This window comes from Rhodnius prolixus, unplaced genomic scaffold (genome assembly GCF_049639745.1).
Source record: "Rhodnius prolixus isolate KJV_2025 unplaced genomic scaffold, Rpr scaffold_9, whole genome shotgun sequence".
In the NCBI taxonomy this organism is placed as follows: domain Eukaryota; kingdom Metazoa; phylum Arthropoda; class Insecta; order Hemiptera; family Reduviidae; genus Rhodnius; species Rhodnius prolixus.
In genome coordinates, this window is record NW_027411604.1 from 9,874,681 (window position 1) to 9,902,054 (window position 27,374).

Sequence of the window (27,374 nt, forward strand, 5' to 3'; positions counted from 1 at the left end):
ATGATATCTTGACTCCATGAAATAAAGAAAAAACTAATAAATTATTTCAGTTAGATAATCATCTATGTAACTTATGAAATCCATGATCAATAAGACAAATCACATATATATTTAAGAAAATAACTTAGGGGATGAGGGATGAGGGGATAGAAAATAATAGTATTTGTCCACTTGGGTAAATCTATTATCAAAAATCTTTTTATTGGTTGCCTCACATCTCACATCAATTAGTTTTCAATGATTTGTCAAAATGTATATTACAGGATGAATCAAATTTAGAAAAAATATTTGAGACCGTTATCGAAAAAAATAAAAAATCGTGAAATAAGGAAAATAAGGAGAACATCAAAATCCTTCGCCATAGATAACAATTAATAAGATTTATTTGAATAATTTTCTAGCAAAATACATTTTAAGTCAGTTCTGTCGGAAAGAAATGGCTAGACTTTTCCAAAAAGTGTAATTACCGTATGGTCCATCATTACCGAACATTATTTCGGAAATACAACTAATATTTAGGAAAAATTTAAAATTTCTGTTAGATCTTGAGAAGTATAGTAAGAGAAAGTCTAGTTTATACCGGAGTTGGTTTTGTTTACGACCTACTTGCTTACATTTCTCAATAAACCTCATGCAAAAAATGTAGTCACTATTATTTTTTTTTCCTGTAAATATTCGGTAAACATTTCTGTACTTACTTTGTTCACATATGAAGTTAGAAGACTCACTTTTGTAAGAGATCGCTTTAGAATCCATATTAACGCACCGTAGTGATGAGACTATTGGTTTTAACAATTGTCTTGTTAATTAAAACTGTCCGGTAGGACAGTTGTATAAGGGTTGATATCTTAATTTGTATTTAGGTTTACGATATCTGCCAAAACTCTTTCCATAGTAAATGTAAGAAACTGTAAAAAGACAAGGCAATATAATAACAAAAGAAAAAAAGTGCTTCATTTAAAAACAGTATTTGGAAATTTACTCCTTAGCTCTAAAAATGAAGTGAGCACAAATCAGAAAATGAATACAGAGAAATTCGAAATTTGTATGGCTTCTGTTTTATAAAAAAAGATAAGTCCACTTTTACACCTGAAAAGGAAGAAAAGCATAACAGCTATCCTTATCCCAATTAGATTTCAGTCGAAGAAGGTCGTAGAATTTTATATATCCTTAATAAAATTTCAAATTTCCTTAATAAAAGTACAACTGAGTTCCTGGGAGGTATGAAGGCTAGAAATCTGCTCTTGAGCTCAAAAATTACTGAACTCTATTACATCGTGGGTAACGATTATTTTAGACAACAGGTTTTATCCTAATGAATAACGTTTTGGTATTTCCGACAATAAAAAAGACAATTCCATTAAAAATGAGTGGTTAAAATAACTACAACAGATAAGAACCATTAAATCAGGCTTAGAATCTAGTCGCCAAGGTTTTATTTCAAAAATGCATTTATGCAGATGTACTAATCAATCGAACAGTAAAGTAAATTTTTCATTGCAGATTTTAATCCAAGTAGAAAGTTACTGCTAACATACATTTTAACATAATTTTTTCGTATTAACCATTGAATTGAATAAAATTGAAGGCCAAGATCAGGAATAGTCCCACTACCTTTTGTGATCTCAAACCGCTTGGTCATTGTGACACCTAACATTTTCGTATACCTAAGTATCATGAGAAATAATCTATTAAAGTGGCTCTCCCATTTAAGGCTTTTCCAACAACAATCTTTGCCTTCGACAAATGTAGGTATACATCCCTAAGATAAAGTTGTTAATCCTCATAGCTTGGAAGCAAAGAAACAATATTTTTGATAAAATAACCATTTAAAATGGCTTTATAAACCAACTTACATGATAAAAAATTGTAAAGACAAAGAGTTTTAAAACAGCGCAGTGGACTTCTATCTAAGTTTTCAGATTCATATCCAGCTACCTCCCAAAAAAATTACCTTATTTTGAGCCTTAAACGGTTCATTGACATTGAAATGACTATTTAAAACTAAACCAGATTTTTTGTTATGATGAGCGCGTTGCAGACTAGAAACCACTCACCCAACATCTTAAGGGAAGTTCTAGAAAGAGCAGAGAAGCCGGATGAGAAGGTTTGCCAATCCCTAAAGCCGATAAATCTCTCGGCTTCCTCCACCTTCCACAGATATTTTAAAGATGAAAGAGTATATCTTGTTACTGCCCAGCAACTCTAAGAAAGTTGTTAAAAGAAGGGAAAGGACTGCATGGATTACTTTACAAGGTGCTAAAACAACCGAAATCCAAGCACACAACCTGTTTTTTAAAAATTACCCTTATAACTCTTGAACTAAAAATCAGGGTGAGAAGTTATATTCTTCCCCAACTGTCAATACACTCTTCTAGGAATTGCAGGGAGCCAGAAGTCAGAGAAATACTTCCTGGCAGTCAGATGCCCATAGACACCTTCCTACATATATTCTGAGAAAGGCTCCATCTACCGACAGCTCAATCACAAAGGAAAGAAGATTACCTCAATCTCGCCGGACATGTGTGCCTGTTAGTCTGCTCTCAAATGTAGTTACACTAGGAGAAGATTTTTAGACCAGATTTGGCCTCTTGGAGTCTTAGAGCACAGGATGTATCGGGATTGCTGAGCAGTAAGGGATAATACAATCCACCGTGGATTGTATCGCCGGTTAAGTAATTAGGATTATTATTATTATTTTAATGAACCGATTCTTCAATATATTCTATTAAAGATTATTGATTAAATTGTATTGATTGCATACTTCAATTGTGTCTGTGGAATGATATATTACAAAAAACGAATAAAGAGTACAATGACATTGGATAGATAGTTATTATTACAATAAATAATTTACAAACACTTTTTATTAATGGATTTTGGCAAATAAAGTGAACAGTGAGACAATGTTGCAGTGAAAATAACGCGGGTTAACCAGTACAAAGCTTATAACCAGAGCAGAATGTAGTGGTTATATATTCTTCCTTCAGTTTTGGGAAAGGAGGTGGGACCTGGATATCCACGCTCTCCCAGTGATAACACGCTATTGACTCAGTAGTGCTCCAATCTGTATACAGGACGGTACGCTCTGTGTTCACTGTTTTTTTTTTTTTTTATCTACTACATATTTTAACGCCACATTCGTCAGGATTATTAATTACAGGTTAGCCATTTTATTTATTTAATTTTTATATCATTTCTTCAATTTGTTTAAAAAATATTCACAAAAAACTAAAAATTTGACCTAAATTAATAACTTTACTCAACCAACATTACAGAATAATAATTAAATTTAGAGATAACAGATTTTTAATTATAACATAAAGTTAATTAATCTAAAGCTGTGATAACATGAAATATATAGTCGAGTATAGTGTGTACAGCAGCAAAAATTCTTTTGGGATAAAATTCGCTTACTGATATGGTATCGTATTAAAAAAAAAACATATTTTTTTCCAGTTAATACATACATTAAATTACGAATTTGATTTTATCGGAAGTTTTAAACAATATCTTGAACCTATATCACGCTTGTTTTCTTTAGATTTGGCCATATCAGCTGACCACACTGTTGAGTGTAGCATGTGACTACATTTTGAAAGTGATAGTCAAATCCACCACAACAGTGAAGATATCGTGAATGTGGGTAATATCGCTCACTAATGTTTTATTTTAAACCCTTTGAGTGGCGATTGCTGAGGAAATCTGAACGATAAGCTGTAGTAGTAATTAAAAGCCCTTATTAATTTACTTTTTTAAAGAAAATAAAATCTGAGAAAAGGTAAAACAAAAATTAAGGAGTCTGCTATTTTCCCTCTTATCAACTATACACGTCATTTAAGTGTACTAATAAATTTTCTTTATGTTTTCGTTTTAGCTCTAGAATTGTAGATTTGAGAAGGATCACAAATTGAAATTATTAGTCATTTCTCATCGAGTTATTAAACCGTAGCAATCGAAAAACAAAGAAGATACGGCTAAGTAGATACGCATTATCAGCAAAAAATAAAATAAAAAATATCAAGAAATTTCACAAAATCGTTTATTATTATTCTCATATATTATAATTGTTGTTATATATTATTCTATTAAATTATTAAATATTACTATTGTATGTATTATAATTATTATTCACTCTAATTATTATCGCTAATAATTCTTTTGAGTGTAATCCGCTAAAATTAGACCGTTTGCCAACTTCGCGAAAAAATTACTCTACAATATGTAACAATATTTAATTACTTCAAACTAAACTACGCCATCTAATACGAAAGGTATTAAAATATTGGAATATTTTAAAACTTTAATGTCAACTTCATGACTAAACGCACTCATTAAAAAAAAATTTAGTGAAGCGAAAAATAATTGATAATGTACGTTTCATTTATTATAAAGTAATTAAAAATGCAGACCCTTTTAGAATAAACATTAAGGGAGTAGTCATTATAATAGTAGAAAATAAGGTAATATTTAAAAGCATTTTTTTTCTTTTAAAGAGAAAAAAGGATCCATGAATTATAAAATACATATTAATAAAACCATAAGCCCTTGTAATGAAGGTGTAAGAGAAATTTAAACGAGTATTTACAACTTGGATTTACTAAAAATAAAAAATTAATTTGTCATTAAACGTGAAAATGAATCCTACTGCTTTAAAAGCGGTTGAAGCAATCAACCTTACATTAAAAATTTAAATTTTTCTTCAAAATAATAAATGGTATTTTAGTAAAAAGTACAAGTTTTCCGGCACTACCAAATAGCGTTACTAATTGTTAATATAGTACCGTTTACTTGAAATGTCATTGACACTTCATCGCTATAGTTTAATTTGTATAGTTGAATAGTATGAAAGGTTATATACTATTTATTTTTCCAAATTATTTTATATGCTCTTTTATTCTAAATTTATTGCTAGAAAATTGGAAGGTTACGTTCGTTCTAAGTTACAAGAGGTCACATCAGAGGGAAATTATTGATACACTGCCTAAGATCTCATTAAAAATTAATATCTCCAAATATATGTGTTTAATTTTAGACGGTAATCTGCTACAATTTAAATAAATTATTTCGAGTTGTTTTGAAAAAAGTTGGTAAAGTGGAAAAGGAAATTAGTACGAATGAGTGCGAAAGTGTTTCATCGCAAATAAAATTGGCAGAAGGAAATGCTCAGTAACATAACGAGAAATATGGAAGCTGTACTTCGGATGTGAAGAAGAACTTTAGCTCCCTCCATCTCCCTATACAGCAGAAAGTCTAAAGAGGGAATAGAGGCTACAATTACTTTTAGAAAATATCGCCCTCGAGTTTCTTATCTAAGTCTTCCATGCTTACCATATTAAGCAGAACGCCATTATTCTTTGACATTGGCTATCATAACTCATTTCCATCAATGTACATTAGTTATTGTAAATAAAATGCTCGCCATTTCAACTATGAAGAATATCAGTGATTCAGGAATGTTTACCTTCATTACATTCCTAGTCATCTCATTCATGTATAAATCTTCGTTTTTCACCTTATCACTCCTTAAATCTCATCAATAATAAAAACTGAATGCTCTCTCAGGACCTGAAACACGTAAAAGATTTAAGTAAAATAATGCCTATTTATTTTTTTTTAAACTACCCAAAGCAAAAAAGAGGAAAAAAAATTGCCAAGCAGTAGAATACCATAGTAGCAAACGTTAGAGGTGTAAAATACTTCTACACATATACAACTATATATCAAAAAATTACCGATAATCCTTTTAAATATTCTTTTTCTCACTATATTAAGAAAGAGGATCAGTTGAGATATCTATCTGTTTTGAGATCCATTGAGATTGAAAAAGTGGTTTTTAGAAAGTGGTATGAGTGTTAATACGCTAGTGAAAACAATTTAAATCGCCAGAAGCTTTAAGTTTATGTTTTATTTGGTTTCCACAACAAGAAATTGTGGACAGTCTCTCAGCCGGATAGGATTTATTCTTACTTTGTAACACGTTGCTCTCATAGAGTCATATTATCTATTTTTTTCCAGGATTCGATTGAGTGCACTTCTAAAGGAAGGTCATTTTATCTCATTTATTTTGTTTGTTAAACTTTTATCGTTGGTTTTATCTTAATTACTGTACATGAGATACTAATCAAATTTGAAAAATGATTGTAATCTTTCTATCAAAGAAAATAGATCACAATGAATGAAATAAACCAAATTTAGATTTAAAAAATATGTTATAAATATTTCAATAAAAAGATCGCCAAAATATTCGTATAAGAAGGTCAATGTCGGTCATGACTTTCCGTTACACAACACTCCGTTATACAGTAGAACTATTATTCAATACATAATTTGCGTAACTAAATCATTTAAGCGATGATTGTTATTTATTTTAAAAATTCTGTTTTATTTTTACAATTTTCAAATGTTATTTTAATTTATTTATATTTTGTTAGATAATTTTAAAGGTACCGAGGCTATTCGTGGAGTATTAGACGATTTCACCAAGATAAGTTTTAATTTTTACATTACAATTTAGATTGAGATGAATGAGTTTAATGCGTTCACTTCCAATCGCCAATTTGTGTAGGTTATTGAGAAATTAGGCTAAAATAACGAACTATTTTTATCAGGGCAAGTTCTTCGCAGCTCTGCTACTGAGCAACAATCACTATTCTTGGAAGATTTTAGTTCAAATTAAAACGTACAATACTAGATAACTAGAACAATATATTTTTTATTTTTAAATGCGTTTTAATTTATTTTTATAACATTTTTTTAACAATCATTTCAAGTAAACAAACTTGTATTTTAATGATAACAATTATTAAATAATACAATGTGAAATTAAAGATAACTTTGGTTTACAATGTGGTTATTTGTTATTCCACATACTCATTTATTTAAACAGTTGTTTTTATATAATTAAAAAAAAAATATTTTTTTTTTATTTTTGCAGCGTAATAATGGGGAAATGATTGTCTTAAATTTTTGTCGATGACCGCAAAACAAAGTTGTATTGTGCGATTTTGGGTTCGAGTCAGCTTTAAATAAACCTTGGTTTTTATTTAATATGTTAGTAATGAGATATGTTTAGAAAAAGTATTCAGCCTCAGGCCGCGGCACCTAAAACACAAAGCCTGCCAGAAAAATAGGCATTAATTTACTTTCTCAACAATAATATTCCGATAAGAACTGAAGTAGTTTACTATCAGCATTCCAACTCATTTTGTTTTTTATTTTTATTTTACCCATAAGTTATAAAAATAACTCAAGCTTGCTAAATTTAAATTATATAACATGATGTAATTGTGAGTTAATTTGAACTCGATTATGTATTAAAAGCTATTTTGTTCAGTATTTAAAATGTAACTGATAAAAGGTATTTTGCAGAAAAAATTGATAATGGTCAAAACGCTAAAGTTTTTACTCTCTATAAGCTAACTTAAGGACTGTCATTTCTCTAAATGTCCAAATTAAATTATAGTGTTTTGAGGACTTGAAGGTAGTACTTTTTTTTTTATATAAAATAAAACTTTTGTTTTTATTCAAAGTGAAAAAAGAATTAATTTTATGTACGTGAGTGATAAACTGATCTTTCTAAGAGTCGTCAAAGAATTAATGGAATTCATCCTTGATAAAAGATAAGTTATTGATAAATTCATAAGTAGCAGGTAGTGATTATCTTGACAGAACTCCACTTCCAATCGATGCTGATAAGAGCAAATATAATTTTTCCAGACATTTTTGACTTGAATTTTTACCAGAAAAAAATGGTGTTAGGAGTCCAAAGGTGGTTTTAAAAATTGGTAAATGTGGTAAACTTGGGCGAACAAATCTTACATCCTACGATCACGATATTTATTTTAATGGATTGTTTGGGGAAGCTGTGAGGCCACATAATTTTTTAGTAGTAATATTCATTTTACTACAATTAATATAAACAATATTTAAGTTCTCCATCATTCATAAAGACTAAGTTTCATCAGAACATATCTGACTTAGATATCAGTATTTCATAATGAAGCAATCATTAACTTTTGCTGTTTGCACTATTTATTCATAATTGTTGCTTCGCGATTGAGAAATAAAAAAATAAGCTGAAAGCAATTGATTTGGTGCCACATCAAGCTGAGGATTCGTTTAAAAATATACAGCAGGAAGTCTAACAACTAACATTGTAATTAAAAAAATACTTCACCAAGAAAATTGAGTTTTTGGGATATTCGGGAAAATGGCAACGCTAAGTTTTTGTTAAGTGTCACTTCAGTGTTATTGATAATTGAGAGTAAAAAAAAAGGAAATATTTTTACAACGTACAAAAAATTATCATTCACTGTGTGCCAAAAATTTCACCTTCATCAAGGGCTAAAATAATATGTTGTTTTGGTTCGTGTGACGAATATGGTCATTGTGGAGATTACACTCTCTCATCTGCGAGAGTAAGCCATCTGGCCGTCATTTTGAAGACCTATATTCAAGAAAACAGACTTTAAAACAAAAAAATAGTATAAAGGAAAGGTCAATATTGTTGAGCCCTTAAGAAAATTCTTAAATTCACAATAACTTATAAGAATCTTAGCACTTGCGGTTACAATATTTTCAAACAACCATGATATTTTAGCAATACATTTGGTGGCAAATATTGGCAAAGGTAGATATAAACATTTTAATCCAGGTGTTTAATTACGAATAATATTAAAAAATTATATATTTTTTCGGCTACAAGTTCTTACTAACTTTGTGTCAAATTTGGAGAATCAATTTACAGGTTTCCGAAATAACATTCATCTGTGATGATAAGAAAACTGTTTTCATTTGTTAAAATATTTATAAATTTACAGTAACAAACATGCATGTATTTTTAAACATGAAAATATTTAAGATATGTAAAAGATGTAAATACAAAAAATGCTATTAGTTACGTGAGATTACACAAACAAGACCGATGACACGTAATTGGTCAGCGTGACCTTCGTTCCTTCCTATCATTTTTAATCAATTAAAGAAATTGTATCTGCCACCTATGTTTAAAGCACAAATTATTTGAATAGAAAGCCTTCTTCTGGATATCAAATTATTATCTGAATATTTATTGTCCTTGAACTAATTCTGGTTATGTTCAGTCAAGCAATTTTCTACAAAAGTATAAACCTTGGAAGAGATCTTGGCGAATGAAACACTATTCACAGCGGTTTTACTAAAAATATAATGAAATGTCAGCAATTTCTAAACAATTGTCCTTGTGTTTTACCTGAATATATGTGTGTGATTTTTTTTTTTTTTTAAAAAAACGAAATTTACATTCAAATCATGAATAAACTTTAGTACTCCATCAAACTATAAGATTAGATTCTGCAGATAATTTGTTTCAACTTGTTACCACATGAACAATTTTTTTTCTCTCTTTTCCTTCTTCACTTTTCGAGGGTGAAGAGGACTTCGAGGAAATCCTTTATTATTATGTAATTAATGTGCGACAACATCTGAGGCTAATGGCGTCAGGACCCTTTTCATTCATTTCATAGCCGGCCTTATTTATATAGAATAGTTTTAACTCATTAGAGACGACAATGTCCATTATCAAATAGTAAGGTAGTAGCTCCTAGGGCGAAAAATTTAAAAGAAAGCGAAAACACAATGTCCAGTGAGCTACCTTCTTCTTTGAAGTCTAAGACTCTTCTTTGAACTATATTAGAGAAAGTATTTGTAGCAAATGTGATGAAGAGAATGACTTTCTCAAATTCTCTTACTCTTATAAGGGTCATTTTTTCTTAAATGAATGTAAGATATACGTAAGGAGTCAGAGTCAGTAGCTGACAAGGAGGCACTACCAAATAATTGCTTTGCAACTTTTTATTTAAGACTTTTCTCCTCTAAGTCTAAAGAAAATATATATTTAGCAATAATGGAAAAAATGTAGTAATTTTATCATTAGAGTTTTTACAAATGTTATCTCTTCTCAGAAGACGTTGACATACTAAATCAACAAACAAAATGCTTCCTAACCCAAATTTTCATAGATAATAACAAAAGTCTGCTAAAATACTAATAAGTAGTGGGAGATGTCTAGCCGTTCATCGTGCCCTCATGCGTAAAATTCTCTTATCACACATCAAACAAATGTTGGCATCTTCTTTAAAAATATTTCTGCCGCTATACGATAGTTTTGTGTGACAGTGTTCTATTATTTTATTAACGTTATTAGGTTTTATTTCTTCCAAATGTAATGTACCCAATGTGGATTGCCAGGTACTATTTTTTAAAAATATATATTAAATAATTATGATTATTGGAAATGAAAAAGAAAAACAAACATATGCGCGAATTATATATGTAGTTAATAGGTGACCTCTTAATATTTGAAGATAAAATTATAATAAAGCGAACATTTTATGCTTTTTGTAAATATTAGCTATTTTTATGAACAATTTATTACCTATTTATGTATTAATCTCTTTGAATTGAAGTAATTGTTTGTAGATAAGAAGCAAATTACTTTTAAAAGAGCGAATATGACTATTTTAGAAAAAAAAACCTGAAAAAACCTTCACCAATTCGAATTCCATACAATTACACAATCGGTCTATAGATCAAAAAGGAATAGTCTATCTTTTTTGTTGATTAAGTCGGTTAAAGTATATTCAGTAGATGTACTCACTCTCATGATAACCCGAAAGGTATTCAATTTAACTACATTGTCAGCCAAGTGAAAAGCTTGCAGTGATAGGTAACTCTTACAGTTACTCTTTCTACAGCTTCTTTTAGCCAGCTATTCCATGGCGGAAAGTGTTGTCAGTAAAGCGAAAATGCTATGCATTGAAAAGACGCTTTAGACGCTACTCCTCTTTTGATGTAAACGCTCTCATTTAATTTATTACAAAAATTATTGTTCAAAACTGTATAAATCTTAATAAATGAGTTACATTTATTTATCATTTAAAAATTAAATCAGAAATTTAAGCAAATAAAATTACGTAATAATTCAACTACATAAACCATGTGTATGGAGATTGAGTACCATAAATATTTCAGCATTCACAGGTATTTATTATTGTTTGTACTATTAGTGTAAACGGAAATTTCCATTTGGTTACAGCTTAAATGTTATCTCAATTAAGAACATTTAAGAGATAATAGGACTTTTTTTTTTGTATTAAGACGAACGAGAAGCTAAATAAGAACTGATTAACGAAATGTAACATCACGAATAATGGAATGTAAATAATGTAAGATTAGGCTTATATTTTATGAGAACTTTAAGCGGAATGAAATGAAATTTAAGTAAATAAACTTTCTCTGACAAATGTGATCAGTCCACAAAGCGCAATAGAATATAAAGATCTCTTTGTTTTCATCTTTACACTGTCTATAATAATAATAATAATAATAATAGACAGTGTTGTCTGTAACGAGAGAACACTGTCCGGAGGCCGGCATTGCACTGGAAAAAGCTCCGGGCGCTAATAACCTCAGCTGTTGATGCGCCAAAAAAAAAAATAATAATAATAATAACCTTTTACTTAATATTGTCTGCAAAGACAGGTAGTTGTTATTATCAGCTTAACACAAGTACAAATACTATACTAGCCCACCACAACCTGGCTCATCTTTATTTTACACGAAGTACTGTGGCTTGTAAAGTAGCTAACAATATTTCTTGTTTTTTTATAATAGACGCTAATTAACAAATGAAATTCAAATTCAAGACACGGATTCGAACCTAATGTTGCAGTAGTTAGCTTTTCGGTTCTCGGTTCTAACCGTCCAGCTATCGAGGCATCCAAACTTCCATTTTATATATCTGCTTCCATAGACAATTATAAATCAAATACAAACTCAAATTTGCCGGAAGACATTTTAAGAATCTGTTATTAACAAGATAGGGACGAGGTCTCAGATTTTCGAAGTATGAAATTAAAAAACCAGTAATATTAATTTAAAGTCAATATTTTTCCATAAAAAACACATTTGATAATTCCTCTTTGAAATCTTCTAAAAAGTTTGATTATATAACATTACGACTTATCAAACTTTTTTCCACATTTTCTTCTAAAAGTTTCAAGCAAGACCCAGGAGATGAATGTCCTGACACTTGTAAGCCCCAATATTTTTCTTGTAACTAATAGGGCTGAATTCCAAGTATAGCACCGTTGAAATGAAATACACACCTGATGCTGTTGGCATACTAATGGTCTAATTCTTCACCAAATAGTCTTTTTTACTTCTCTGGTCAGATTTCTTTACTATTTAAATATTGATTTCTACAAATATTACAAATTATTTAGTACTTACTTTTATGAGCATCAAAGCGTTTTCTTTTCATTGGTAATTTCAAGAAAAATTTTCTGTTATTACATCGGAAGTTACAGATATTAAATGTTCACCAGTAGCATATCAGCAAAACTAGTTTTACTATCTTTGTTTCATCTAGAAAAAAAAATTGATAAAAGTTAATTGCTTTATTGAAGCCAATCTTGATTTTCAAGGAAATTATTGGATATTTTATAAATATTATATTTGGTGGGCTCAAAATTGCAAGTGGCAGGCTTGCGGTTTGGTGAGTTTTGATTTAGGGATGAAAAAAAGGGAGTTCTAGCAAAATGAGCAATTCGAAAGAAAAACAAACATTTATCAGCAATTCTGTGCCCCAACGGTGATCAGCTGTCGGTAGCTGCCTTGTATCAAGAAACAGTCTACAGAAACTTCATTCGATCCACTGCGATATTTTGTACATATCAAAAGTAATAATGCTCTTTTTTTTTGTTGACTGATGCAAGTAAATGCAAGAAATAGACTTGTTGACTAGAGAGAGAATTTTGTGAGTATAAATTAAAGGTACCAGTTTTCAGTTCATGAATTTAATGGTCTAGAGCAAAATCGAAAGGAGTGAAAACTTATAAACTGATTTAAATATAAATCTGATGGACCAGAAAGATGGAAAGAAAAATTACATAATTCTTTGTGACTGTAGTTGGCTGTGGTTTACACCTAATCTATATTTATGTCTTACCATGGTTCTTTTGCCATTTTAAGTTTTAATTTCAAATTTTTTCACAAGTTTTGAAATGTTTATTTTATGATAAAGTCGGAATAATTTAAACAAGCCGTCGCTATGTGTGTTGTAAATCTGTGTGACTACGATTTTTATCTATTAAATAAAAACCCGCTAATTAATAACTTCATTATGAATTGCAAGGCCATATTATTTCTAAAGTTAATGTTTGGTTGTCTACGTGTTTTATTCTGCAGATAAACATATTTCAATAGATTCAAATCTTTAAGAGGAATAATACTAAGTTTACCAACTATGAATACAATTGCACAGTTTTCACCAGAAATACAACTTATTTCAATTTATGTAAATGATTTTCTCAGCACTGATGAAGAATTGCATTGCGACTGCAGGTCTAAAAAAAAAAAAAGTCACCACCTCTTAGTTTTATTTTATTTTTGTTAAAACCTTGGGCAACAATTTTTAAAAAATAAAAATATATTGAAATTGATTTGTTCAATTTTTGTAAATTTAGCACAAACTTTAAGTCTAACATAAACTAGTTCTTTACTCTTTAGGACTTCTAAAGTCCTAAAATACAAAAATCAATAAATAATTTTAAGCAAAATACCAGAGAGTTGACAAAATTGAGCAAAACTGGCAAAAAAATTCAATAAGCTGGTACTTTCCACTTTTTTCCTCTTAGGAATCTCCATAAGCAAATCAATTTAGTCAAGCGAATTACTTTGATCTTGCGTTCAACTGCAACAAATTAAAAACTTAAAAAAATTTACCTTATCTATTTGTAATTTCTGTAGAAATCAATTATAAAACAAAAGATAATTTATCAGTAGTATTTTTGTTTCATTAAACAAAGTTAAAATAAATCGAGATAAATGAATATTTGAGTCCTTTAAAAATGGATCCAAAGAAAAATTTTAGATATTATTTGCTTTCCAACAGTTGATGGAAATTGCTTACTTTTGCTTCAACGTTTAATTGTGAATGTATTTTTTTATATTATTTTTTTTCTTTTGTTATTGGCCTCTTGAGTATTTTTTATTTGAATACATAATTAATTTTGAAATCGATAAAACTGTTAAAATTTATTTTTTGTAATGAAGACATAACAGAGATATTGTTTGAAAAACATATTGTGCAGAAATTTAGGTTTTGATGCATGTATTTTTTTACAAATTAGATAAGTTTTGCGGTCACAGGATTATTAATGAATATATAATCAATATGACTAAATTTAAGTACATTTAAGATGGTGACCTAAGAGGAAATTACAGTAACCTCATTTACTCGACCAAAACGATCAAAACCCCTCAACCGAAAGACCACCTTACTGAATGGAGTTTTTTTTTTAAAAAGATTTGTTCGTAACCGGTTGCTGATTTTTTTTTTTTTTAATTAGGCACATTCTTTGATGTATTTATAAAGATCTATAACATTTATTTAAAACATTTTTATCAGAAAAAATTATTTTGTGTTGGATAGTGTGATTAGAATTAGATTCGTCTATAATGTCATTTAAAGATGTGTAAGATATTTCATGAAGTTGCCAATTTCTAAGCTCGATGAAGGCTTAATCGGAAGTGAAAATTTATGATCTTAATCTTACTTTGCCTTTTGCTTTACCTCCTTGGAGCCCGAACCATTTTCAGCCTCCTTTGAGACTTTATTATTAAAAGTTCTACTAAGGATTGATGATACTGGTGATATATAATGTCATAACAAAAAGATAGCTTGGTGAAGGTTATAATTAATAAACAAATTAAAGTATCTAGTAAATTTTTTATCGAGATCGATAAAGGTAAAGACACGTGTTACATTTTTAGATTAGAGGTCTTCATCTAGCGCAGAGGTCACCCAAGAAATAGAAACAAATAATTCGCGAGACAGATAGTGTCTAGGAAGTACGTTTAGATTATTTAGTATTCTCGAACCAACAATTAGATAAAATCAGCCAAGCAAGCAAAACGAATAAAAAGAAAAAATTGGAACGAACCACCAGCACTAATACATTGTTACAAACAACTTAATTTATTTAACTATTAATTAATAATAAAAACCACCACTTATACTTAAAATACCTTTCTTTGAAATTAAGATAAATAGATTGCACCACACTTCAAAAGTTACAACACAATAAATTCAATGATCCATGAGTTCCTTATTCAGAATTAAGTATAATAAAATGTTCCACTTTCATTTTGTAAATTCTTAACTTTTTACATTGAATTTCAGAATATTTTGCAATTAGGAAACTAAAATTTACAAATTAGAATTTTAAAAAATATCACATTTTTTCTCACTTTTTTCCCGCTAGGTAGTAGCAGTGTGCTTGTCTCTCTAGAACAGCGGTTCCCTACCTGGGGTACGCGAAAGATTGTTTAGGGGTACGCAAAAAAAAAGTTATTATGGCGGAAGATATAAAAATTATACAGATATATTATTAATGAGAAAAAAATTATATAATAAATGATTCCTAGAACTTAATTACAAAATTATTATAATAAAACCCCTGCAATAGTTATTGGTTTGAAATGTTTACCTATTCATAAATGATTTTTTTTAATAGGAACATATCATATGTATATGTTCTTTACAAGACACATTATATTCAGATTGTTTTGCTGTTAATTTAAAGTTACAATACGTAAAATCAAGAATACGATTATTTATTTATTTTATTTATATAATATATTATATATATATATGTTTTTTTTTTTTTTTTTTTTTTGCCTTCTGGGCATGCAGATTAGCCAATATATATATGTTAGGGGTACACACTGAGGAAACAATCAGGTAAAGGGGTACAATAATGAAAAAAGATTGGGAACCGCTGCTCTAGAACATCAGGGCATGTGTGATTAGTATGAAATAGAAGAAAGAGTTGAATATATTGTAAATTGTTTCGATTCCTCAGTTTAGATGCATGTTACTTCCAAGAAAATTGAACATCTGGAAAATAAAGCAAGGATAAAGAGAAAATTCCCTCCAGGCTGCCTAGAAAAGCATAAATGGTCTATAAAAAAAAAAAAAAAAATTAAAAAACGGATTTTTTATTGCACCATCTTTCTGTAATTTTAGTTAGCTCCCATTAAAGAAGACACATTACTTAATATTAATAAGTTCTTTCCACATGATCCAACCTGTGTAAATCTCTTTTAGGTTTTTTTCATTATTTTAATTCTTTAATGTGGAGTCCAGCACATTCAATACTATAATAATTCATTGGGTAACATTTAAATTTAAACCTTCCGCGGTTCATACAGTTTGTGAGTTCTTATCATTACACACACGTAAATATTTTTAACAACCAAAATGCAGTCCAATCACAAACCTAATGAATATATGAAAACCAACACATAAGTAATAAAAATTAGCACATTAAAAATTATTTTTGGCAGGTTTCAGGAGAGAAATTAAATTACCTAAACTGCATTTTATCTTACTGCATTCTTATAGTAATGAAATAAGAAATTATGATTGCTTCGAATAATTACTTTTTAGAAAGAAAATGAAAATGTTTTCAAAAGTAGTTAGATTATAATGGATAGTAATTTTTTTATCTAATCCATTAGTTACATCATGTTGCAATTTTATGAACTCTTTCCGTCAATATTTAAGTTAACTTTATCAGTAAAAAATAAAAAAGCTGTTAAAAAAATATCGTTGATTTTAACCACGATAGTGCATTGACGTCTAAAGTCAACTATATTATCTAGCACTGAGGAACTACATTAAGCCCAGAGGTTTGAGGCAAGGCCTCAAAGCTAAGAAATATTGTTATACTTTGTTTGATTCCCAGTCAGATATGGGAAATTTTTGTTTGCTAATCTTTTTCGTCCACGACATTGATTGGTAGTTGGTTTTAAACCCGACATATTGTACATTACCTAGCAGTAAACCCGTTTTCACAAAATACGAATTAAACGTTGGTGCGGTACTTACTTTTTTTTTTAGTCAAAAATACGTTTAGCTGGTAGATTCATACCAAGTTTTCCCAGATGGTACTTTACTATACTAGAAATACATCTTCCATTACAGGTACTCTAATCTCAGAATCATGTTGGATAATTACAATTCAATCTTATCCGGCAGCAAAAACTGCAAAAAAGAACGCAAACTTTAAATTAGTTAATTTTGGTGTAATCAGTAGGGTACAGTAAAGAAGCATTTTTCTTTTTAGTTGGATTTTAGGTCCTATTCTATTTGTTAAAAGACTAAGTTCATAAATAATAATTGAAAATGTTGGAAATGACATTTACGTGTAATTTTTTTTTTTTACAAATGAAAGCTGTTTTATTATTGTATTTTTCTTTTAATAAGCAAAAACGTCTTAACACTTGTAGGGATGTACCTAGTGAGCTTGTCAAATAACCTGCAATCATTTATCATACTAAAAATCATACTGTAATACAAAGCTTCTTCAATGAGAACTTATCCTTAGATCTGATATAGTATTATTTTTAATCAATGTGGAGCACAAGAATTCTGTACTTCACACATTGCAACTTCAAAGGCTTCATCCACTGCTGACTATAATGAGAAGCTCTATTTTATTCTCATTTTATTTAAGTCGTTGAGTTTAAATTACAAAAATAATTGAAATATTCATCCCTTTTGCTATTTGAAAAATTTCAATTCATCAATTTTCTTGGGCTATTCAAAGAATTCATTTTGAATTATGTTTTGGAACTTTAGAACGTATGGGGAATTATTCAGACAATTCTCCACGGATTATTTCTTAGTATTAAGACCTGTGGAAAAATATACTTCATTTAATCTTTCTCTAATAACTTTCTATGATCTCAAAACATTCAGATTTAATATTTTTAGCCTCTCACTTTATAAATGACTATTTTTCTAGTTAATATCAATTTTTTAAATTACATCAGTCATTAAATAGATGAAAATTTTTACAGGAGTTCTACTTTCGAAGAAATCTGAATATAACGCTAGTTTTTCAGAAGAATGCTGGCCTTCAATGTAACAAATATGCGCAAGCTCGTCGAATTTTTACAAAAACTAAAACTAACGCCTTAGGCATGCACACAATCTATAAGAGAAACCATATTTTATAAGATTGACGTTACATATGCTTTAATTAGGCGCCTCTTCCTTTTGTTGCACTTAAGAGTATTAGATTCCTATACGGAGATCCCAAGTTCGAATCCAGTTAGCAGCCCTTAGATGTTTTCTTTCTAGCTGTATCCATCATGTTGTCTTTAACTAGAGAACACTGTCCGAAGGGCGCAGTGCACTAAAAAAAGTGCGGACAGTAATGTTGACGTGCTTAAATTTAAAATAATAATAATAATTTAGAAGCTATTCAATTCTATCTGGGTAACTATTTTAACATGTTTATAAGGACAAGTATACTTTTCATTTCCTCTACCATTAAAGCGTAATACATAAAACGCTCGGTTGCACGATTAGAAGACACTAATACTCTGCGATATTCTTCTCTTTTGATTGGGAGAAGTAACCTATGTTCAATTATGATTAAACCCAGATCGTCTACCACCTTTTAAACTCTTGTATTAACTATCACAGGAAGCATCTTAATAAGAAATGGGCACTGGTAATTGCATAGTTGGAATTACGTCATTAAAAAAACCATCTATTAGTAGAAGACAATAGATTAACTAGAGATGAGCGTAAGTTGTTAAAATCAATATGGCATTCTGCGAGGGTAAATCAGTACTTCCAATTATGTTTACGAGTTTCCTGCAATCAACAAAAATAAAAATTAGACAGGAACCCTAATGAAGAGTTCCTGTGCGTCTTAATAACTTATAAACATGTGCAAAGAGAATATATGTATATATATTAGATATTGCAAACAAGCAGAAGGTCAGGGTTAGATTGATTACCTGACGAAGGTCAACAATGACATTGACAAAATGTGCATTACCAATCATTAAAACAATTTTTGAAGACTATAATTGCTAATTAAAGTACTTTACATATACCTCTGTTAAAGAATGAATTATTTTTTTTTAATGACCAACCTAACCTTGAGATAAATAAGAAGTTTATAACAAATAACAAGGATAAATACGGTTGAGTGACCGAAATAGAAAACACGTAAATGCACTTTTCTTTGACTATCCAAAAGTAGAATTGCTTAAGTGAATTGGTTACATTAGAAAATTAATGTAAAACAGGGAAAATATAAATTACACATAAAACTAGTGTAATGAAAAATTTATGCTTAAAAAACGAATGATTAAACATAATTACATTTACACTTCACGAAGTTGAACAAAAAAAAAATCCATTGTAATATTAAAATTTAAAAAAAACCTCCGTTATCCTTATCACTTAAAAATCGACATTTTGGCTAAAATTATACTCTAGTAAAAGTGATGATTATATATATTTTGCGAGATAAGCTTAAATCGTTATAAAAATTTATTTTTTAGAAATATATTTCAAATAAAAGTTACAGAACTTCATGTCTTGTGTTGGGTAAACAAACACACAAAACTCGACGACAAATTAAAAAGAATCTTATTTTGAAAAATGGTTAGTACTTTGGTATAGATAGTTCCTTTCCAAGAGGCACATAGACCATTCGTTAGATGATCTCATCCATTTTTCACAAGCACTATTAAGACCATATGTTCCTAACTTTGCGCTTCTATTAGTGAAACTTGCGTTTTAGTTCTTTTTTTTGCCTCTTTTATTTTGCTTCCTTAAGTAGTACTTTTTAAGAACATTCTGTCAAACTCAACCTCCTATCCTGAAACATTTGCTACGACGCCCTCAAAACTTAGGCAACTGCGTGTGTACTTTGAATTGTTAGGATGCTTAGCATTATTTCTAGTCTGATTTAATCATAGGATGTACTCACTACTATCATAGTGTCTGTTCCTCTGCTTCTTCCCAACATGATCATTCTTAGTTCTATGAATTACATCCTCAGTAGTATTTCTCGCATTGATTACGAGAGTGCTTATCTTTCTAGACATTGGCTTCCAGCTTACATCTGTAAAATCTTCAGTACTCATTTAAAGTGAGTGTTGCCTTTAGCACGCTTTAACATTTTTGCCTCCTTCCATCTGATCTTTTAGTAGTAGGACGTACAGTCACCCTGAAAAAAAATAAACAATATTTTAGATCGTTTGAAAAATCGATAAGCGAAGTAAATCTTTGAATTAGATCGATCGTACAAATGACTGTTTCAATTTGTTATCAATCATCAAACAATTTAAGGGCCTTCAGACATCTTGTGAACTTTTCGAAAAGCAAGAAACAATGTTGGTAAATGCTTGGTCGGTCTGTTTTTTTCCACTCAATATTCACAAGTTGTTTTTTTTTTAAAAAAAAGTGTAATAAAAAACCACTTCATTATTGAATTTAATAAAAATAATAATTATGAAATTAAATTAGTACAGGTCAAGTACCCCAAGTTTTATTACACTTAAGTAGATGATATAATTTGGAAACCTTTCAATTAAAATAATATTTTTTTTTGGCAAATAATTTATTTTATCTTTTATTAGATTCTATCACTTCCACGTTATATTTCATAAATAATCCATATTTATTTCTCTCTCTCTCTCTAAATTATTTTTCTTAAATTAAAATAATCCAGAATTTATTTGGTTTTCTTTTCTTTGTGGAATAGCCACAATGTATCGTTTCAAATCGAAAACATGTAAAAAAGTCTTTCTGGCATTAGGTATTAATTTTCAACCAAATTCAGTATCTTAACTATTATTGCACAACACTGATTTACAAATAAATAAAATAAAAATAATCCAAATAAAAAACTTTGGGTCGTCACGCATATGACGCCGTTAATTTCATTTTTATTCTATTTATTCTACATCATAATCTGTAAAAGAACTTCTTTTTATTTTTTAAGAAAAAAAAGAAAATGCATAAGATCAGACAGATTCAGTATGTGAAACTGGTTTTTACTGGATCAACTACATTTGACTGCCACTTTTAGTTTCTTACCTGAGTTCGTTCTTAGTGCTGAGAGACTGCGTTGATTGCATTTACCTTTTACATTAACAAGTTTCTTATTTCCGAGAAATTGTTAAATTACATGGACCCCAATATCTGCACCAGGTGTTTCAAACATCGGCTTAAGTAAGAGATTTTCCTTAACCGATCTAAGACCTTTTTACACCATTATCTTGGCGAAAACAGTGACAGCATCTGGGGGAAAGAACATCAACTTTATTCGTTCACCATAGAACTTTACATTGATGACTCATTCAGCATTCTCGCTAAAAAGCTTTTCATCCAAAGAATGGAAATCTACCAATAAATTATAAGTTTTAGGTTACTACTGCAGACTGTCAAATATTGCATGTCTTAGAATACTTTACAAATTTTTACCTGTCTACCAAAGTTAGAAGAAAAGCTATTTACAGTTATCAAAACATAAAAAAAATTACATAGATGTTTAAATCTCGGAATTTATTCCTTGCAGTACACCAACAAACAATTATAATTATTAATTTTCATTAAGGCTGTCACCTAGCCGCCCGAGGGCAAGGAAGGTACTACTATTTTTAATGTCTATATAACGAAATTCTCATAATTATGTCAAGTAAGATATTAATAAAAAATTTCATGTAGCTACCGTTTCATGATTTAAGTACAATTTATAATAATAAAATAAAATGTTTTATTTCACACTCTAGAAAATATTTAGAAGGACGACCACTGAAACTCCAATAAGCACATTTATACAGCACTTCTTAATGTGATGTTCGACATTTCCTTGTTGGCCTACAAAACCAACCAAATAATATTGTTAGCAAATAAGGTTCTTTTCATCATTTTCCGGTAATTTATATCCAAAAATAATAGTTAACACTCTTAATGGTTGTAAAATTTCAATGCCATCACCGCTAGGCTGAATGTTTTAGATTTGCACACAGATAGTAAAGTTACGTCTATGAAGGTTGGCCATGAGAAATGCAGGATTTTCATTCTTAATTTCTACATAACAAAAGACATGGCGAGGGGGGAAGAGGAAAACTAATGACCGTGTCACTATTTCAATGTACTCGTATTTAAAACAACGGATGCAATTGTATTCCATTAGTTTGTCAAATTTAGTTGTATGGTAATTTCAAGGCTTCTTTTCGTGGAATTAGTAGAACTCATCAATTTAAAAGCATTAAGTATTGTTAGTACTATACAAAACAGGTGCAGAGTTGAAGTCTAATATGTAATATATGAATATAAGTATAAGTAATGAATTTTTTAAGGCGAGCTTTAGGTCCAAACACCAATCGGGTCTCTTGGAAGGAACCAGAACGTTAACATAATTAACTACCAACTTCTTATATTAAATCAAATTAATATATCATTAAGATATATCATAGTACTAAGTTATTTCTCGGTTTTGGCCTTCGGCTTTATTTACTGTTTTAACACAGGGTGATAAAATTAGGTATCTCTTCCGCGTGAAGACACCTAATCGATAGTTTGACGTAAAGCCTGCCTCAAAATCAAATAAAATCAAAAATCTAATGTACACACATGACTTATGATTAATAGTAAATTATGGAAATTTATGTGAATATTCACAAGACTTAATCTAACATAAAAAAAAATTTCTTTAAGGTTTAGTTACCTTCAAATAAAAGCGGTTATCGTGGGATATGTATAATGTCTTGCAGATAGAAATCGAACAGATTCCCTCGTTCAATCAAGAAGTCTAGACTTGACTCACCTCTTGAAATCATGGCAATACAGTTACGTCCAGTTCAAAAATCTTCTTAATTGACATTAAAGTAGTAGATACGAGGTCACCTGTATTAAGTAGAAATCAATTCTTACTATTCATAAAACATAAAGTGGCATGGTCATATAAAAGTGGAAGCTTCGAACTGAAGAGACCTCATGACGTTAACTCTCTCTGTAATGCCTATAAAAGAACCTACGGCATTCCTAATACATCATTCATGTTACAGTTTTGTTATAACTTGAGTCAAAGTCTCAAATATTATGCCGTTTAGCCATTAAACAGTTGTTATTAAACATATTATTTATTTTATCTCATTTTTACTTAACTCTTTCTGTCATTTCACTCTTACTAAATCAACGCTCATTATCTTATCAAGCTATATAGTACGGATGATTGTATCAACAACATAACTAAGACAACCAGCATCCCAAAACACCAATACACAGTTAAAGAAAAAGATACAAAGATAAACCCCACAGCTTGAGCTTCGTTAATCACTTCAAAGCTTATAGTTCGAGAAGGGTAGAAGGTTTTGAACAGAGCCCTGAACGCTCAAGGGGTTTCAATAGGACTGTATCTAACCATAAACATTCTCCTAGAGATATATGGCCGCAATGAATTGTGGTATATGTCTATTCGAAATGGTATTAAAAACTCCTTAAAAGGGAAGGCTGCTAAATGTGAAAATGTAACATCGATGAAAACTAAGAATTGACGTGGGGTCGATTCTGAGAGAACTGAAATTATGCCTATTAAATGACGATAGGTAAAGGGTTGAAAGGTGATTCGATTTTAGCAGCAAAAGTATGGCAGAAGCCGTCTGGTACAGATATTTGGAAGCGCATCTAGTGAATAGGAAAGGATGGTCAATGAGATGGAGAAAAAACAAAGGCTCCTTAACTGTGCAAATTATATTTTTGCTGTTTCTATACCGAAAACAATATTAGACTAATGTCCTTGCGTTCCGTCCAAAAGTCCTCCCCACAAGGTATAAACTAGTACGTTTGAAGAAAATTAAAATTGTAATAATTGCATTTAGAAAATTATCTTCTGAAGTTTCAATTTTTGTTTTCTTCTTAAATCGAAATGGGCTTATGAGAAGTGCAGTTTAAAGACGGAGCATTGAGAAATACCATACAATTTGGAAATAAAAGTAGCTAAATAAAGTTTTGTGGTAATATATTTTTGTTTATTGAAGATTATATTTATCTGATGCAAAATATAATGTATTGCTTCAATTAAGGATTGATATAATTTAGAAATTTCCAAATATGTAGCAACATTTTGTAGCCAGTAATAATAAACATAATGTTTCCGAAAGGCGACTGCTTCAAGGACGTTGGAATTATTTCAACATTTTTGCGATTTCAAGATTTTATTAAGTTTTATCTGACAATCTTGAATTCAAAAAATAAAATTAAAGAAAATGTTAATGTATCATGGTAAACTGAAAGGAAATGGATGAATGATTAGGTGAGAATACAAATGCTGACAATCAGCAGAGTGATTTCGTAAGCTGTAATTTTGGGTAATAAGAAAACTAGAAAAATTGGTAGAAACACACATTAGTATTTTCTCACTGCAATTTTTTTTTTGCAGTTCTTGCAAAAGTTTAAAACTTAGAAACTTCAGCGAATGTTAGTTGCCCTTAGTATGGATTTATAACTTACTCTGTGACGTTACTCCATGCAAGACCACGCCTCCCTTATTGGTGAATTGCTCTAGGTGGTCATTTAACTTCCATCTACACTATAGACTCCCGTTCTTTATTCATCCTGAGAACCATAGGGCCTTCATCTTTATCTCGCCTTCTTTATTGCTGCCACAGGGTTCTTCATTCCTTGTCCAACAGTTCCTAGAGTTAATGCCTGGCTCGAGCGCCGTATACATCTGCAATCTATATATCACAGTTTTACAAACTGTAACTTTAGCCTTTCTAGGCAGAATTCTACTCCTCAGAGTAGAAATCAAACCGCATAGATGCAAAACATCTATTATCGGCCGCAAGCTTACTCTGGATATTCTTAACAATGTTTGACTGTCGCAATAGTGTAAAAAAAGGTAAAATAATTGTTCTTAGGGTTGGTATCACTATTGTAGGTATCTCGCATTTCTTAAAAAACGAACAAAAATATGCATTAGACGACAATAGGTAAAGCTCCTTCACAAATGAATGATTTAAAAGAAATTAGTGAAGTCCAGGAGGAACACTCGGGTTTTACATGCGTTTTGCACGAAAGATTCCATCACATTTTCAGAATGTTATAGAAACCAGTAATGTGAGTTCGGTATAGGGCATCCTCAAAGCTAGGATTAATCTTTTCTAACAGGTAGTAGTTGAAGATGAACCTTGCTGTAGCACAAGAAAACTTTCGGGCGAATTAGGCGAGTACTGCTAGTTTGCACTTTCTGCCAGAATCACAACAAACCACACGCTAACTTCTAGTTTGTAATAAATACCTTTCTTCAAAACATGAATAACTTTCTTTTGGAAATTGATATAGAAAATGCTGACTAATAAAGACCGACTGTAGAATTGTTCGTCAAGAAGCTGAATATGAAGATTTATGTAAAGAATTCCCCTGTATGAATTTTAAACATTTAACAAAATTATAAAATCATTATTTAAATAGAAATGCCACACTAAGATTAAAATTAAATTACTTACGACTGTTATTGCACTTGAATACAAACAGATCGTTATTGTATGCTTCTATCATGAATGAATTACACTAATATGCTATCTAGCGACATATAAGATAACTACTTTACGAGTTAACACCATATGCGACCTCCATAGCCAAGGTTCAGAAGATTTAAAGGAACTAAAGATAGATATGATTTTAAAATTGCCTTATTGCAGATACTTATGTTCAATTTTCTTACTTCAGAAAGAAGAAACATAAACAATTTAGACCTGGCTATCTTATTAGAAATAGATTAGTCAAATTTAACTCACAATAAGTTTCACATCAATAAATAAACTATTTCACTGTCATAAAAAAATACTAATACACGATTTTTACTCGTCTGTGTATAGGGAGGGCAACGTACGACATATGCCAAAAAAAGTATCCTATACTTCAACTAGGTAGAAGAAATAGTTTTTTACAACTATAAGTTCTTAAAACAATTAACTAACATTATTAAAAAAAACAATTAATATTAAAATGTATATTTATTTTTATGTGCTATCGAGTAAAATTTCAATCCTGGATTCCAATACTTCCTGCCAAAGTTATAATGGATGCAACCTCCTATTACGTGAATTTCCATTACGAAGATGCCAGACAACCTGTAAGTGGCTCCGAGTACATGGTCCTTGGCTGGAAACATCCAGTCGCAATCCCTACGAGAATCCCCGACTGCCTGAGTATCATACCACTGGTATGCATGATCATTAATGAGGGTAGATTCATTGCTCCACTCTTGCCTGGCTCTGAGATTCGAACATTACTTTTTTGAAAAAGATGCACTGGGAAGTTTCAAGCACAGAAAAAGTTTGCGCAGTTTTTGACGATCAACTCTTATACAACTATCCTATCGGGCAGATTTCATTAAAAAAACAAATTCATAGATTTTGGCAATATTATTTACTGCTATTCTATTGTACTACTCCTTGTTTCACAAGACTAATGGTATCTATTTACTTTATAATAAAAGTGCATTTCTCAACATTGGAGTAATTTGTGGGTTAGTTCTTTGCGTAGTACAGTTGGTGAAAGGAGTGACTGTATCAACCAAATTTTTGTTTATTGCCAAATTCAAGTATGTTACATTAATGGTATTACACTTCTATCTATAACCTTCAAACTCAGAATTGAAAATAACATTATCTTAAAACTATAATTTTGAGTTAGGCTATTCACATAAACTAAGACTGAGCTAGGACCATGTTCATGACAAAAATAGCAAATGTACAAAAAATAAGTGAACTTGCACTTTTGTAAGAAACTAGAAGTACCAATACCAATTAACGTAATAACAAAATACATTTATATGGACAGACATTCTGAAGCGGAAAGAAAAATATAAGTAGCTCAAACGAAATTTCCTAAATAAATTGCTCAATAACACTAGAAGTAAATTTTATTAAATTGAGGCAGTTGATTAACTGCTAACATTAATTAATCAACTTAATCTCATTATTAGTGAAAATAATGAATAAAAAAGAAATGTCATGAAATTAATCGTTATAGTTCATCCGAGCCTAAAACTCTAGCCCCTCAATCAGATGATTACGTAAAGATACTAGAGGCACAGTTTTCGTTCGAAAGATATGTAATTATTTAGTTAAGTCCTTCTTAATAGACTTAATTATAATTAATATAAAACCGTAATTAAAGTTTAAATGAGGCTAACCATAATGTTGAGCTATTATTCAATACATAAAGGGATCTTCTAATCTAATGTTTATATTTCTTCAGTCCACCTTCAAAAGTTTTCAAATAATGACAAAACATTGGTGACCTTATCCACTGGAATCTGGAGCAAATATGTTACAAGAAAGGTAAAAGCACTGTTAAAAATGAAGAAGGTTAAGTACTGTTAAAACAAAACTTGCTAACATTTTCAAATTAACTTTTTTTTTATCACTTTTACAATCGAATTGACATATAAATGTAACTTGAAATTCAGCCTGATGCTAAAAAATTGAGAAAATACAAA

General features: G+C 30.1%; 1 protein-coding gene and 1 long non-coding RNA gene across 4 annotated transcripts in view; one reads left to right on the forward strand and one right to left on the reverse strand.

Moving 5' to 3' along the window:
* Positions 1-703: 703 nt before the first annotated feature.
* On the reverse strand, positions 704-27,191 carry LOC141454524 (uncharacterized). Of its 2 annotated transcripts, none has more exons than XR_012458769.1 (10): positions 27,069-27,191; positions 24,377-24,603; positions 22,593-22,771; positions 20,957-21,160; positions 19,845-20,084; positions 16,937-17,092; positions 13,605-13,735; positions 12,274-12,408; positions 5,465-5,568; positions 704-908 (listed from the first exon to the last, which is right to left on the reverse strand). It is a non-coding gene; the product is annotated as an uncharacterized lncRNA (long non-coding RNA). The 2 variants fall into 2 exon arrangements; XR_012458768.1 differs by having other exon boundaries at positions 5,332-5,568.
* LOC141454520 (uncharacterized) overlaps positions 3,011-27,374 on the forward strand; it is a 98,679-nt gene continuing 74,315 nt past the window's right edge. The window contains exon 1 of one of the 2 annotated variants that reach the window (XM_074128846.1): positions 3,011-3,163. Coding sequence is in view for 1 of the 2 variants with exons in the window: in XM_074128845.1 (XP_073984946.1) it covers positions 10,208-10,230 (23 nt within the window). In the remaining variant the exon portion in view is untranslated. Of the gene's footprint in view, positions 3,164-10,079; positions 10,231-27,374 lie in introns of those variants that run through there. The other variant, XM_074128845.1, reaches the window with a different exon arrangement.